The sequence below is a fragment of the Scyliorhinus torazame genome, chromosome 14, assembly GCF_047496885.1.
Source record: "Scyliorhinus torazame isolate Kashiwa2021f chromosome 14, sScyTor2.1, whole genome shotgun sequence".
Taxonomy (NCBI): Eukaryota; Metazoa; Chordata; class Chondrichthyes; order Carcharhiniformes; family Scyliorhinidae; genus Scyliorhinus; species Scyliorhinus torazame.
The window spans coordinates 181,547,635-181,564,738 of record NC_092720.1 but is presented as its reverse complement, the minus strand read 5'-3'; the positions used below and the strand labels follow the sequence as shown (position 1 = coordinate 181,564,738).

Sequence of the window (17,104 nt, the reverse complement as noted above, 5' to 3'; positions counted from 1 at the left end):
TGCATGAACTTAACGAATCAAAGGAGTGAAAGTATTCTTCCCTTAACAGGTGAATATTTTCAGAACTGAAATGTGTTTCACCCAGACGTAATGGATTGTTGAGTCTAAATGCCCGATAAACATTTTTGCAATGTCGCTGATTTGATCTGCATTGTGAACGACACAAGTAATTAATTATTAATTGCTAATAGGCTTTTCAGTAAGTAGCCCATGTTGTGATTCCGGACATAATAGAATCACTCCTGGAAAAGATATTGAAGTTTACAAGAGCCGATAGCTCTCTGTTGTTGCTGGTAGAACCTCAATGAGGTCTCAGTAGACTTGACACTTCAACACATTTGAAATATGTTGATCAATTATTATCTTCTTTTCTCCATTTAGGCACCGTCAGTGCGAACTGGGGTATGATGGGAAACTCAACAGAGGCAAATGAGTCTCTCAGCTACCTTACAGGCTGGTTTGATACTGGAGGGAGTCCTTACAAAACGTTCGAAGTAGGCTTAATTGTGATTGTGACAGGATCTTTAAGCCTGGTGACAATTATTGGAAACATTCTGGTTATGGCTTCCATCAGAGTAAATAGGCAATTGCAAACTATTAACAACTACTTTATTTTCAGCTTGGCCTGTGCTGATTTGGTTATTGGTGCGTTCTCTATGAATCTATACACCATTTACACTATTACAGGTTACTGGCCGATGGGCACAGTGGTATGTGATGTGTGGCTTGCTGTAGATTATGTTGCCAGTAGTGCTTCTGGCATGAACCTCCTTATCATCAGCTTTGACCGCTACTTCTGCGTGACAAAGCCCCTCAGCTACCCCGTGAGGAGAACACCTAAGTTGGCAGGAATGATGATCGCAGCTGCCTGGGTGCTGTCCTTCATCCTTTGGGTCCCTGCTATTCTCTTCTGGCAGTTCATTGTAGGGGAGCGAACAGTTGGTGAGGATGAGTGCTATGTTCAGTTCCTCTCAAATCCTGCTGTCATTTTTGTCACTGCTATTGCAGCCTTCTATCTCCCTGTTATTATCATGGTGATTTTGTATGTGCAAATATCGCGTGCCAGTAGGAGTCGGGTGAAGGATGATACAAATGAGGCTGGATTGAGCAAATACGCAATTACTCACAGACTCGTGAAGAGCAAGATAATGAAACCTAATAAGAACCACATACCAAATTTTCCCAATGGATTGGCTGAGGTGAAAATGGAAAATAACAAAATAACTGGGGACATGGCAATTAATAATTGTGGCCAAGCAACGGATAAGGAGCTCTCCAATGTGTCAACCTCCCGCAATGTGGCCCAATTAAACCCGAAAGATGAAGGGGTGATACAAGAGAACATGAATGCTTGGAATTCTCAAAGCCTTTTCGTGATGAACAACTCCGAACTTATCAGAACGATAGATAGCAAATGTCAGAAAAGTGAAGACTGTGACCCCACGGCAAAAATAGCATCAGGCATCAACGGCAAGAATGGGAATGGCACAGAGAACAGAATAGCTGATGAAGGCATACATATTACCAGGACTCCTGCGAAGATGGAGAAGAAGAAGAAGGGAGCTGTATCCCGAGAGGAGAAAGTTACTCGAACCATCCTGGCTATTCTCCTGGCTTTTATCATCACCTGGAGCCCTTATTTTGCTACGGTGCTCATTAGCACCGTCTGTTCAACATGTGTCCCCCACACAGTCTGGACTATTGGATACTGGCTTGTTTACATCAACAGTACCGTCAATCCAGCCTGCTACGCACTGTGTAATAATACCTTCAAGAAAACCTACAAGCACCTTCTCCTATGTCAATACAGGAATATCCGTACAGCAAGGTAGATACAGCTATATAAACAATATTGTGAACAATTTGTACACATTAATTACGGTGACTTCCATAATGTGCATCCAAAAGTGTATTCTCTGATGTGAACATTATTAGTCACAATGACATCCATTAAATGTAATATTGGAAGCACATTTGATTTATATTCAATGAATGTTAATATGTAAGTTCCGCTAGGGCCGCTCAACTCCTGACTTTATGTTTCTTGAAACATGGAAAAAAAGAGCTGAACTCACGTGGAATGCTGAGAGTAACTGGCCTTGCAGGAAAGATATGAATGAGCCCGAGAAAACTGGATTCGATGGATATCATGGGGTGAATTTCTGCTACTAAGAGTCACACACAGCGCAAAGATGTTTAGTTGCTGTTGTCGGAGGTCAGTTAGCTCAGCTTAAGAAGATCACTGCAGGGTGCCCTCACGGGAATATCCAACAGTGTTTTGGCTACAACTGTTTTCTGTAGTAGCAAATTCCATAGGCTGACTACTATGTGGGTGAAGAAAGTTCCCTTCATCTCAGTCCTAAATGGTCTACCCCGTATGCTCAGACTGATCCATGGTTCTGGACTCCACCACCTTCGAGAACATCGTTCTAGCATCTACCCAGTCTAGTCATGATCGAATTTTATTGGTTTCTATGAGATACCCCCTCATTCTTCTGAGTCGCGAAAATCCAATCCTTACAGATTCAATGTCTCCTCACACATCAATCCTGCCATCCACGGAATCAGTCTGATAAACCTTTGATGCATTCCCTCTGTAGCAAACACATCCACCCTCAGATAAGGAGACCAAAACTACACACGATATCCGAGGTGTGGCCTGACCAAGGTCTGTGTAATTACAGAAAGATATCCCTGCTCCTGTACTCGAATCCTCTCTCTATGAAGGGCAACATACAATTTGCTTTCTTTACCACCCGCTGAACCTGCATACTTATCTTCAGCGATTGATGTACACACACCAGTATCCTTGCACATTCCCCTCTCCTAATTAATGGTCATACAGATAATAAATAATCTGTCATCCCATTTTTGCTATAAAATTTATCCTAATTATACTACATCTATCACAAGTTCGCCCACTATTTCAACTTGTCCAAATTATACTGAACGATCTCTGCATCCTCCTCACAGTTCGTCCTCCCTGCCCACTTTGTGTCATCTGCAGATTTGTAGATGGTCTATTTTGTTCGCTCATCTAAATCATTAATATAGATAGTGAATAAAACGGTCCCAACACCGATCACTGCGGTACCCCACTAGCCACTGCCGATCATTTGGAAAAATACCCCTTTTCTATCTGCCAAGCCGTGTTCTATCCATCTCAACGCACTATTCCTAATCCCATGCACTTTTCTATTGCACGCTAATCTCTTATGGTGCGACTTTGCCAAAAGCCTTCTGAATGTCCAAATATACCACATCCTCTTTTAACAACTCTGCTATTTGCAACCTCTATGAGTTGCAGTAGATTTGACTAGCAGGATTTGCCTTTTATAATTCCATGCTGATTCAGTCCGATTCTGCCACTGTTTACCCAGTGCTCTGCTATAAAATCCTTGATAATGGTGTCTACAATTTTTCCCACTACTGCCGTCAGGCAGACTGGTTCATAATTCGAACCTGCAGGAACTGTTCCAGAATCAACAGAATCACGCGGAAAGATCACCAGTGCATCGATCATTTCTAGAGCCACTTCCTTAAGCATCTGGGATGTATATTCTCAGGCAATGGGTATCGGTCTTCAACCCCAGAAATTTCCCCAAAACGTTATTTCTACTACTGCTGATTCTACCAGTTCCTCGCTCTCTTTAAACCTTGTGTTCCCTAACAGTTATAGGCTGTTATATGTGTTGTCCTTTTTGAAGCCAGAACCAACGTAACTATTTAGTTGGTCAGCCATTTCTCACTCCCACTATAAATTCCCCTGCCACTGACCGTAAGAGGCCTACATTTATCATGACTGATATCTTTCTCTTCACAAAACTATGTAAACTTTCCGAGTCAGTTTTTGTGTTCCCGCAAGCTTACTCCCATGCTCTACTTTCACCGTTTTAATAAATCCCTTGGTCCTTCTTCCTGCTCCAAAATCTCAGGTTGGTTGTTGTCCTGAACCAATCTGTAAGCTTTTCCCTTGGGTCGAAGACGATCTCGAATTTCCCTTCAAATGCATGTTTTACAACCTTTCCTCTTTACTTTTGCGCCAGACAGTAAGAAAAGATTATTGCTGTTCATCAATGCTCACCTTGACTGTTTCCCATTGTCGATCCACAGTCATCCCTTTACGAAGCATTTTCCAATCCACCATAGCCAACTCGCGGCTCATACCATCATAGTTTCCTTTATTTAGATTCAGGACACTAGTCTTAGAATGAAATCCGTCACTCTCCCTCTTGACGAAAAATTCTATGAAATTATCGTCGCTCATCTCCAAGGGGTCTCGCAAAGCTAGATTATCATTGACTAATTTCCCATTGCACAGTACCCACTCTACGATCACCTGTTCTCTAGTTGGTTGCACAACTTATTGATCCAGCAAACCATCTGGTATACATTGCAATTATTCCACATCAACATTATTTTGAAAAAAATGATTTGCCCACTCTATGTACAGATTAAAATCACCCAGAATGACGGATGTTCCTTTAATTTCCTGTGAAACACCATTGCCAAAATCAACATTGCAGCTTGGGGGTATGTGTGCAACCCCACGAAAGTATTTTGCTGCTTTCTGTTTCTCAGCTCTGCGCATATAAATTCCTCATTGCCAGAGCCCAGCCGCACCCGGGCTGGATTCTCCACAGACCTGCATTGAAATCATTTCCCCGGAGAATCACTCGCGCACGATTTACGCGGCGTGGCTAGGTGGCCATTGACAGAGACCCCTCTCCCACTGCGCCCCCCGATTCTGCGGCCAAAACTGGCCGAGTTCCAGACAGCGTGGTTCTAACCACATATTTGCCGTCGGAACCTCGGGTGATGCCTGTTGAGTGGGGGTCGAGGGATCGAGCACCGTGGGCGCCTCTTGGGCGGCCTGGTCAGCGACCAGGTGGCTCGGATCCACAGGAGTGCACCATCTTGGGGGGTCCTACATTCTCGATGTCAGTCCGTAATCCGAGTCCACCATCGCGCACGGCACGGCCGCTGCAGGCCGCTGCCGTGAACATGCGCGGACTATGGGTCATAAAGTGGGGGTTGTATCCGCAGCCATAGCTGCGAGAAGCACTTCAGGGCCCAGCCAGCCCCCTGCAGGTAAGAGAATCGCTCTTGACTTTTTTTAAGGAAAGTGAAGAGTGAAATACCAGCGTGTTTACGTTAATGTGGGGACATAGCCCCATTTCTGGATAATGCAGCCCCTGATTTTATTGCGGCGCCCCCCCCCCCCGCCCCGTATGCAGCGTGATCCTCCGTCCCATTGGGTTTCCCATTGTGGGCGCCCCCATGACATCGGTAAATCCGTGGGCGTGAGTGTGCTGTTGGTGAAATAGAGGATCCCGCCGACGGAGAATCGAGCTCAATATCTTTCCTATCTATTGCGTTAATTATGTAATTAATCATCAGTTACTGAATGCTGAACTCTTATTCCCAGCCACTCTGTAGCCATGTCGTCATAATCCCGAGTATATCATACTCATCCAAATCTGATTGTGTGATTCATTCGTTCACATTATTGTGAAAGGTCTGCATGTTAAGACACAAAGACCAACAGCTAGAAAGACAAAGGGAGCTTGCACATTACACTACCACCTCCACGTTCACCTCCAAGCAACTCACTATCCTGACTTGGAAATGTATCGCTGATCCTTCATTGAGGCTGGATCAAAATCTTGCAACTGCCTCCCTAACAGCACTGTCGGTGTGCCTACACCAGATGGCCGGAAGGGGTTCCAGGTGCTCACCACCACTTTCTCAACGGAAATTACAGATGGGCAATAAATGCTGGACTAGCCATTGTTGTGGAGGATGAATGAATCGGGTTTCTTAAGGATAATTTATTCTGCAATCAACAATTATTCTTAGAGTCATTTGGACTTATATAATGCAAAACAATATAGTTTACTAAAAAAAGATAATTTTCCTTCCGGTGAAGGGATGTGCTGAGTAGTTCCACATCAGGTAACTCTCCTTCATGAGACAACAAAATGGTCACTTTTCACCGAATTTAGCCCGCAAAATTGGACTATAACATCCCATCACCCTCAACGATAACATAGACGATTAACATGCCAAGAAGGAGCATCGCAAGAAGCTGCAGGTACACCAGGAATTGTGGCAAGGGACATGGGAGGCAAACAAGCTGGTCAGCGGGCCCAGAATGCGAGGTACTCCTGGCCACCCACGGGAGAGGGAGGCCGGGCTCCATCCCGGTCCCGGGTCACTGTCGGTGTGGAGTTTGCACATTGCACCCGTATATGCGTGGGTCACATCCCCACACTCAAAGATTTACAGGGTAGTTAGCCTGTTGGTTACCATTGACCAGAACCTGAACGAGCCCAGCTATATAAATATTGTGCTGCAAGAGGAGGCCCTGAGCCAGGAAACCTGGGGTGAGTAACTTACCTCGTGGTGACTGCACAAAGCCTGTCCACATCAAAAAGGCGCAAGTCAGGAGCGTGATTAAATACTCTCCATTTGCCTGGATGAGTTAAGTTTCAATAACATTGACAAAACCTCACAGCATCCAGGACAGGGCAGTCTTCGTGATTGGCACCCTTTCCTTAAGTATTCAATTACTGCAGCACCGGCGAACTGTGGCAGTAGTGTGTATCATTGACAGGATTCAGCACACGAACACGCTAAGGCTCCTTCGACAAAGATTAGGCACAGATCCCCTCTCCACTGCTCCCTCCCCAACCACCGTAGTCTCGCGGGCACGACCCCGACCGCCATCAGCACTCCCCAGCACACATATGATGAGGCCCTGACGTGGGGAACACCAGAGTGTACAGCTCTGGCACAGATTTGTAGAGTTCTGTTGATGCTGCCAGGGTTGCACTGCTAGGCTAGCCAGCTAGGTTGGCATTGCCAGGTTGAGTCTGCCAGGATGGCAGTCTCAGGTTGGTATTGCCAACCTAACAATGCCAACATTTGCAAGAGTGTAATTTCAGTGCTCTTTACCGGTATGTTCCTCTCCAGCCCCACCGCCAGGGTCTATTTTTAATTTGTGATTCCGGCGGAAACCGCTCGACAATTATCCACCTTGAGAAACCTGTGGGCGGGGTTCTCGAGTCCGCCAGCCGCTGGTTTCCCGGCTGCCTGCCATTCACTGGCGGCTGGATTCTATTTTCCCACCGGTTGTCAACGGGATTCCCATTATAACCACGACATCGTGAAACCCGCTGGTGGGTCGCTACGGTTCCATTTTCCCGCCAGCAGCACACCTGTGCCTGCATGTCTCCTGGCGGCGTCCCGTGGCTCCTGTGGGTAATCCTATTAGCAAGTGGCGGGAAAGTAGAATGCCGCCACCAGTGAATGATGCGACACCGAGGAACACGCTGCAGGTGGACCAGAGAATCCCCGTACTTCTGTTCCAGGATATTTCAGTCTCCACACGGAGTGCGCAGAGAGTAGACTCAAGTTAACCTTTTCAAGCATGACACGAAGAAAAAAAGTCATATTCAGGAATCGTGCTCAGACGAAGTTGCATGTAAACAGATAGGCCTTTAAACTGTCCTGCCCGGTTGTGATATGTCCCGGCGAGGAAACACCACAGGGAGCCCTGTAATAACGTGATACTAGGAACCATATGACAGGGAAACCTCCAGAAACCCCTATGGGAGGGATCCCTGTAATATGGGTTACCCCACACGACCACTGTAAAATGGGGACCCCCAGGTATCTCTATAATAGGGGGAGACCCATACGGAGGTCAGAGGAGACCCCTTTATATATCCCCCTCCCAGAAAAGGGACCCCTATCTGGAAGCTAGAGGGCAGTCCAGACATTAGAAGCACTATTGCCTGCCTTGCAGATCCACGTGTGCGTTCCAGCTGCGTCTGCGTCTAGTTCCCACAGACCTTTTAGCTGCAAACCATTCATAACTTTCAAATAGTGGCCTGTGATGGACAGCTCGTAAAACGATCTGCAGCTTTGATCCATTCAAATCTGCTAAAGTCAGAAACAGGGGAATGTATTATCGGGGACAAAGAAACGGCTGAGCATCTAAATACATACTTTGGTTCGACCTTCACAAATCAGGGCACGAATAAGTTACCAGAAATGTTGGGGAATGCAGGAACGAGTGAGAAGGCGGCTGAAGCTGATGAATGTCAGTATAGAAATTGTGGACATTTATGTGATTGAAGGGTGATAAACCCTCAGGGCCTGATAATCTACATCAGAGGGTACAGATGGAGGTCGCTCCAGAAATAGTGGATGCATTGTTGGTTATCTCCCAAAATTCTATCGACTCTGGAACAGTTCCGGCAGTTCGGAGTGTGGCTAAATTAACTCCACTGTTTAAAAATGGAGGTAGAGAGAAAGGGAATTATCGACCAGTAAGACTGACGACAGTAGTCGGGAAAATGATAGAATCCATTATCATATCATTTGATAGCAGAACACTTGGAAAACAGTGGCAGGACTGGTCAGGGTCAGCATGGACCTATGAGGGGGAAACCATGCTTGAAAAATCTACTGGAACTCTTCGAGGATGCAACCAGTAGAACTGATGTAGGGGAACCAGTGGATGTGGTATTTTTGGACTTTCAGAAATATTTTGAAAAAGTCTCGCATAAAATATTAGTGTGTAAACTTAAAGCACATGGGATTGGGTTGTATATTAAATTGATAGAAAATAGGTTGGCAGACAGGAAACATAGAGTAGGAATTAATAGGTCTTTTTCAAATGGGCAGGCAGTGACTATTGGGATACCGCAGGTACCGGTTTTGGGACCCCAGGCACTCACAATATATATTAATGACTTAGATGAGGGAACTAAATGTCAGATATCCAAATTTCAAGATGACACCAAGTTGCGTTGGAGGGTGAGCTGTGAGGAGGATACAAGGATCCTTCAGTGTAATTTGGCAAGTTCAGTGAGTGGGCAAAAGAATGGCAGATGCAGTATAATCTGGATAAATACGAGGTTATCCACTTTGGTAGCAAAAACAAGAAGGCAGACGATTATCTGAATGGCCATAAATTATGTGAGGAGAACGTGCAACGAGACCTGGGTGTCCTCGTGCATCAGTCACTGAAGATAAGCATGCAGTTGCAGCAGGTGGTAAAGAAGGCAGATAGCATGCTGGTCTTCATTGCAAGAGGATTCGAGTATAGGGCAGGGATATCTTGCTGCAATTATACAGGGCCTTGGTGAGGCCACATCTGGAATATTGAGTGTATTTTGGTCTCCTTATCTGATGAAGGATGTTGTAGCTATAAAGAGAGCGCAACGAAGGTTTGCCAGACTGATTCCTGGGAAGGCAGTACTGACTTAGGAGAAATTGAATCGATCAGGATTATATTCGCTGGAGTTCAGAAGAATGAGGGGGGATCTCATAGAAACTTATCACGTTCTAACAGGACTGGCCAGTGTTGATTCAGGAAGGATGATCCCAATGGCGAGTGTGCTCAGAAATAGGGGTCACAGTCTGAGGATACGGGGTAGACTATTTAGGACAAAGGTGAGGAGCACTCTCTTCACCCAGGGAGTGGTGAGCCTGTGGAATTCATTACCACAGTAAGTTGTCGAGTCCAAAATATTGAAGGGATTCAAGAAGCAGTTAGATACATCATTTAGGGCGAAGGGAGTCAAAGGATATGGGGAAAAGTAGAAGTAGGCTATTAAGTTGGATGATCACTATGATCATAATGAATGGTGGAGCGGGCTTGAAGGGCAGAATGGCCTCCTCCTGCTCCTACTTTTTCTCTGTTTCTATATTTCTCTGTTCACGCTGCAGTGGCCTAAGTGGAGAAACCCTAATGTTCGCCAACATTGCACGCATCAAAGAGAGGAAAGTGCTGTGAAATTGCACTTATAGGGGACACGGGGTGTTCCTTTAGTCTTTGAGTCCCTGTGGGAGGTCACCCTATCACAGGAGTCCCCGTGGGAGGTCTCCCTATCACAGGGGTCCCGTGGGAGGTCTCCTATCAGGGAAGACCCCGTGGGGTGCTTCCTATTACAAGAGTGATGGATCGAGACGTCCCGGTACTTGACGGTAAGGGGGTGGGCAGGTTATTGTACGGTTCTGGAGGGAGTGGAGGAGTTCGTGGCCATTTTTCAGTGCCGGGTGTGGGGCGTGGTGCCGGCCGCCAGATTTCGCTTTTGCCCCCATCGCTAATCGCTATTAGGGCAGATGTCAACGTCGTACTCGATGCAAGGCGGGATTGGTCGAGTGCCAGGTCTGGGAAGTTACCAGCTATGGCAAAGGAACTGCAGGGGTTTATGGAGCGCATGGGTGGGTTGATCCGTGAAAATTTGGGAGGCCAAGGAGTAAGGAGTTTTCATTCTACTCCCATGTGCACAAGGTGTATTCCCAGATAGACTTCTTTGTGTTGGACAAAACGCTGCTGACTGAGGTGGTAGATGCTGAATATTCAGCAATTGTGGTGGCAGACCACACCCCACAATGTGTAGACCTGTAAGCTAACAAAGGAAAGGCCCAGCGCCGGCAGTGGAGGTTAGATGCGGGGCTGTTAGCAGAGGAGGAGGTGTGCGAGCGGGCGAGGGCGGCCATTCGGGGATACATAAAGATCAATGACACAGGTGAGGTTTCGGATAGGGTGGTGTGGGTGGCACCTAAGGTGGTTATTCTGGGGGGGGGGGGGGGGGGACTCATCTCTATTTGGGCCCATAAGTATAAGGCTGAGCGGGTGGAGTTAGGCAGGCTTGTAGACAAAATATTACGGTTGGACAGGAGGTATACTGAGTCCCCGGATGACGGGATTCTGACGGACCGTGAGAGACTGCAGCTGGAATTTGGCCTCCTGTCCACGGGTAAGGCGGAGGGACTACTTAGGAGGGTAAAGGGGGCGGTCTATGAATATGGAGAAAAAGCCAGGAGGATGCTGGCGCAACAGCTGAGGAAACAGAAGGCGGCGGGAGGGATTGGGAAAGTAAGAGATGCAGAAGGGGAGGTGGTTCTGGATCAGGCTGGGGTGAATGATGTGTTTCGGGAATTTTACGGAGGATTGTATAAATCGGAACCCCCAACGGGGAGGAGGGTATGAAGCGTTTTCGGGACGGGGGACTGGAGTTTCCGAGGATAGATGAGGAGTTAGTGGGGGGTTTGGGAGGCTCAATTGGATTGGGAGCGATGCAATCGGGTACGGCCCCTGGGCTTGACGGATACCTGATTGAGTTCAAGAAAAGTTTTCCGGGCTGCCGGGGCCGCTCAATGAGTCCAAGGAGCTGGCAGTGCTCCCTCCAACGTTAGTGCAGGCATCGATTTCGTTATTTTGAAGCGGGATAAGGATCCGGAGAATTGTGGGTCATGTAGCCCAATATCCCTGTTGAATGTGGGTACGAAATTGCTGGCAAACATCTTGGCCATGCACGTAGAGGATTGTCTTTCGTGGGTTATGGGGGAGAATCAGGTGGGATTTGTGAAGGGACGACATCTGACGTCCAACATTAGGCGGCTCCTAATTGTAGTAATTATGCCTGTAGAGGGGTGCGATGTCGAGGTGGTGGTGGCCATGGATGCAGAAAAGGCCTTTGATCAAGTGGAGTGGATGTACCTGTGAGATGCACTGAGAAGATTTGGGTCCAGGCAGGGATTTGTGGATTGGGTCCGGTTGCTATATCAGGCACCGTGGGGAATGTAAGGACAAACTGGGTCGATCAGAGTTTTTTACTCTGTGCTAGGGGACAAGCCAGGGGGTGTCCACTCTCTCCACTACTGGTTGCCCTGGCCATAGACCTTTTGGCAATGCCGCTGAGAGCATCGAACATTTGGCGGGGGATTGTGAGGAGGGGGTGGGGGGTGGGGGGGGGGGGGCCTGGAACATAGGTTCTCACTCCACGAGGATGATTTACCCCTTTATAAAACAGACCCAATGGGGGGGAATCATAGGATTTATGGGGATACTGGAGGAATTTGGCCGGTTCTCAGGTTACAAACTGAATATGGGTAAGAATGAGGTTTCTGCGATGCAGGCAAGGGGGCAGGAGTGCCGACCGAGAGAGATGCCGTTCAAAGTTGTGGGAAGGAGTTTTAGGTACCTGGGGATTCAGGTGGCACGGGACTGGGGTCAGCTGCGTAAACTAAATTTGGGCAGGGTGATTGAGCAAATGAAAGGGGACGTCCATCCATAGGTGGACGTGCTCCCGCTGTCATTGGCGGTGGGGAGGCGGGGCGACGACAGACTGTGAAGATGGCAGTTCTCCCGAGATTGCTGTTTGTATTTCAGTATCTCCCAATCTTCATCCCCAAGGCATTTTTTAGGAAGGTAAATGCGGCGATCTCGGGTTTTATATAGGCCGGGAAAGCCCCGCTGGTGACGAAGGTCCTTCTTGAGCGGGGGGGGGGGGGGAGCGATCAGGCGGGCTTGGCACTTCGGAGCGTTATTAACTATTACAGGGCGGCCAATATTTCAGTGATTAGGAAATGCGCAGTGGGGGTGAGGGGGGGAGAGCGGTGTGGGAGCGAGTGGAGGCGGCATCTTGTAAGGGCACGAGTCTGAAGGCTCTGTTAAAGGCATCTCTGCCGTTCTTGCCATCTCGTTACTCCACAGGTCCAGTGGTAGTGGCAGACCTGAGAGTGTGGGGACAATGGAGGCAACACATGAGACTGGAGGGGCGTCGATATGGTCGCCGATCTGTGATGATAACAGGTTCACTCCGAGTGGCTATACGGGGGTTTTAGGAGGTGGCACGGGCAGGGATTGAGAGATTGGGGATCTCTTCATTGAGGAGGTTTTCCCGAGCCTGGAGGAGCTAGAGGAGGAGTTTGAATTACCTGTTGGGAATGGCGTCAGGTACCTGCAGGTATGGGATTTTGTCCGAAGGCAAGTTTCAAGCTTCTCTCGCCTCTCTCTAAGGGAATTACTGGATAACGTGATGTCTAAAACAGCGGTTGGGGAGGGGAGGGTCTCGGAAATAGGTAAATAACTGATGGAGTGGGAAGGGGTCCCAATCGGGGAGTTGAAGAGGAAGTGGAAGGAAGGGTTGGGAGGGAAGTTGGAAGTTGGGCTATGGGAGAAGGCCCTGAGGAGAGTCAATGCATCCTCGTCGTGTACCAGTCTCAGCATGATCCATTTGAAGGTGGTCCACAGGGCTCGTATGACTGTGGCCCGGATGAGTAGGTTTTTTGAGGAGGAGGAGGACAGATGTGGCCGGTGCGGGTAAGTCCCTGAATCATGTGCATATGTTTTGGGCTTGTCCGAACCTGAGACGAATTTGGCAAGGATTTGCGGATGTCATGTCCCAGGTCCTGGAAGAAAGGGTGGCTTTGAGTCCAGAGGTGACAATATTTGGAGTGTCGGAAGATCCGGGAGCCGAGGAGGGACGAGATGCCGTCGTTTTTGGCCTTTGCCTCCTTGGTGGCCGGAGACGGTTTTGCTGGGCTGGAGGGACTCGGAGCCTCCAAAGCCGAGCTGTGGGTCAGTGGCATGGCAGGATTTCTTAGGCTGGAGAAGATTAAATTCGCCTTAAGGAGTTATTACAGCGGTTTGCTCGGAGGGGGCAGCCGTTCACCGACTTCTTTGAAGAAAATTGACCGTCAGCAGGGGGAAGGGGGGGAATGGGGCGGGGGTGGGGGTGGGGGGTGGGTGGTGGAGGCATGGAAGTGAAGAATCAGCGCAGGGAATCTAATATGTGGGTAGCTAGGAGTTAGGGCGGAGGGGCAGTTGGGTGTGTTATTGTGGAGCTTGTGCGTCTGTTGGACCGTTCTGTTGTTTAGAATGTTAAAATTATAAATGCCTTTGCTGAAATATTTTCTAAAATAAAAGAGATAAAGCATGCAGTTGCAGCAGACAATAAATATGGACGATGGTATGATGGGCTTCAAAGCGAGAGGATTTGAGTGGAGAAGCAATTATGTTTTACTGCAGTTTTACAGGATATTGGAGAATTAATAGAATTATTACAGTGAATAAGGAGGCCATTCGTTTCATCGAGTCTTTACTTACCCTCTGAAAGAACACCCTACTATGACCCACATTCCCGCCTTATCCAATAACCCCGTTCATGGACTCATGGCCAATCCACCAATCTGCACATCTTTGGACACTACGGGGCAGCTCGTCATGGCCAATCTACCCAAGGTAGATTGTTGGTGAAGCCAGAGCACCCGGAAGAAATCCAATCACCCCCAAAGAGTATAAGAAAACTCCACGCAGACAACCACCGACGGACGGAATTGATCCGAAGTCCCTGGCATTGTGAGGCAGCAAGGTCATTTCAGAGCCAATAACAATGCTGTGTGTCTGAAGCCATATATGCCCCAGACAACTTAAGGATAACAGGCTTCCAGTCCTAAAACATATTGGTTAACCAGGGGGATTGCTTTAACAACAGTCAATTATAGCAATATGGCCTTCATTACTGAGACGAGATTTCCATTCCAGATGTTCAGTAAATTGACCTTGAAATCCACGAGCTTTCGTGACGAGATTTTAAACCCATGTCAGCAAAGCATTATCATTGGCCTCTGCAGGATATGTCTCGTAACATTGCTACTATGTCACTACCTCTGGGACAACATATGAAATATTATGACCAGTTGTGGTCTCCTTATCTCAGGCAGGGTGTTCTTGCTAAAGAGGGAGTGTCGCGAAGGTTTAAAAGAGTGATTTCTGGGATGGTACAACTGATATATGATGATTGATTGACACGTTTAGGGATATATTCACTCGAGTTTAGAAGAATTGTGTGGGCTTGGTGGAATCATAGAAACCTATCAATTTCTAACTGGACTAGACAGGATAGATGCAGGAAATATGTGCCCGATGGTATGGGAGTAAGGAACCGGGCGTCAGATTATAAAGAGTAAACTATTTCGGACTGGGATGAGGAGAAATTCCTTCACCGTGAGTCGCGAGCCTATGAAATTATCTACTATAGAAAGCAGTTGAAGCATTGTATATTTCCGAGAAGCAGTTAGATACAGCTCTTATAGCAAAAAGGATCAGAGTATTTGGGGAGACAGTGGGAACAGGTCACTGAGTTGGATGATCAGCCATGACCATAATGAATAGTAGAACAGGATTCAAGGGCCGGATGGCCTACTTCCTCTCCTACATTATATGTGTGCAGTACTCCGGCTGTGGTTTCAAAAAGGTTATGTGCAACTGAATCATAACCTCCTTACATTTGTATTTAATATCAAGTGTGATAAACCGACTTTGGGCTGTAAGATAAAATACTGAATACAATGACCCAGGTGGGTCTCAGAACCTCAGTCCATAGACTTGGAGTCCACAATAAGAGGGAACTTCAACATCTCACAATCAAATGGGTAAGATCCGACAAAACAATGAGAAAATAGACAAATAATCTGGGATATCGACCGTGATGGGAGACTATTCGGCCTCAAAGCTATTTCTACTCAATTTGCATTGCTAAGAATCGTCAAGAAAAATTTCCAAAATTTCCATAAGCTGATACTATCGGAAGCGTGAGAAGTGCAGTTCTGCACCATTGCTTTGAACTCGATCATATCACCCTCGCCGAAAAATAACTAAAAAATGAAATAACAACGTATGTTGAAGAGTAATTACTTCACTCAGAGGGTTGCCAATCTTTCAAATTTACTTGAGGGCATCGTTGAATATCGTTAAGGCTGGGATAAAGAAATTATTGGTCTCGCTGGAAATCAATACCACGATCACCCATCGTAACATTGAACGGTGAAGAAGGCTCGACGGCCGAATGGCCTAATCGCATTTCCTGCATTCTTATGGGTTATATATTTTGATAATGCCACATTAAGGTTAACATATATAAGACACGGGCGGTGAAATATAGGACGCGATTCTCGCCATTGGCCACCTGTGGGATCGTCATTTATGCCTATGTCTACGCTGGTTTGTATAGATCGCCTGTCTCGTCAACGGGGCACCAGCCGAAGAATTTGGTCCCAGCGGGTCCGGATGTCACCACAAGCGGTCACGACCGAGAACCCTCTCCCTGAGGAACGTCGAGCTTCTGTATGCGGCGGCAACTACAAACTGAAAGACACCGACGAATGGGCGACCGCAAAAGCTTGAAAGTCAATTCCTGAAGTTTATGCAATACAATTTTACTCTGTGCCATAAAGTTTTGTATTTGTGACTCAGTATCCTGTGACTTAACTGGTGTTTGTTGTCAGGGTTAAAGTTGAATATGAATTCACCTTAATTGTATCTACGTCAGGGAGATTTCTGTTTGCCTGTGAGCTGGTCGAGTGAATTATCACAACCAGTCGGAGATCTTCTGGCCAATGAAACCACGGAGGAAGAGAGTGCAGAAAGACCTTTGCCTTCAGTGACTGCTGAGCCTATCACATCACTGCAAAATAAGAGATTGAAACATTTGCAGTTTTATTCAGCCTGTCGTGCCAAATCAATAACCCATCTCCGCCTCCTTTAAATGTTCAGCATCTCCAGTCAGTCTCCGGTTAACTGGATTCACACAACGTGATACTCCGTAATGGCTGAAATCATTGGAGCCAGCAAGTAATACAAACTCTTGAAATGTTAAATAGTAATGATGAATTATGCTCCAGAATGATGCAATCTCTCAGGTGGGATGTATCAGACCTGGTACAACATTGTTAATTAGCAGAACTGGAGTGCGGCTCCAGCAAGCTCCACACAATGCAGGATGGCATCCCGCCCGCCAACTTACGATTCACTCATTCCATATACATGGAGAACTGCCCAGCTTGCCAAACGTACCTAAACAGCATATTACAGCAAGTGGCTCCGCGACCTAGAAAGAAAAGGGCAGCCGATGTAAAGAACCAGTACTACCTGCAAGTTCTTCTCCAAGCTACCCATTAGGGCGGCGCGGTGGCAAAATGGTTAGCAATGCTGCCTCACAGCGCCAACTACACGAGTTCAATTCCGACGTCGGGTGACTGTGTGCAGCTTGCACATTCTTCCTTTTTCTGCGTGAGTTTTCCTTCGGAATTCTCCCATAGCTCAAAGATGTGCAGATTTGGTGTATTGGCCATGCTAAATGCTCTGAGGCTGGAGTTTCAGGAATAGGATGGTGGACTCGGCCTATGTCATGTGGTCGTTCAAAGGGGAGGTGCAGACTCGGTGGGCCGAATGGCCTCCTGCTGTACAATAGGGATTCTATGATACTATGATATTCCCCCGCGTTTCAAGAACGTGGCT

At 47.2% G+C, this 17,104-nt stretch overlaps 1 protein-coding gene across 1 annotated transcript; it reads left to right on the top strand.

The window, feature by feature from the left end:
* The first annotated feature begins 404 nt into the window (after positions 1-404).
* On the top strand, positions 405-1,893 carry LOC140389371 (muscarinic acetylcholine receptor M2-like). The gene has a single exon (XM_072473533.1). The coding sequence runs from the start codon at positions 405-407 to the stop codon at positions 1,830-1,832; it is 1,428 nt and encodes a 475-aa protein (XP_072329634.1). The 3' UTR covers positions 1,833-1,893.
* The last annotated feature ends 15,211 nt before the right edge of the window (positions 1,894-17,104 follow it).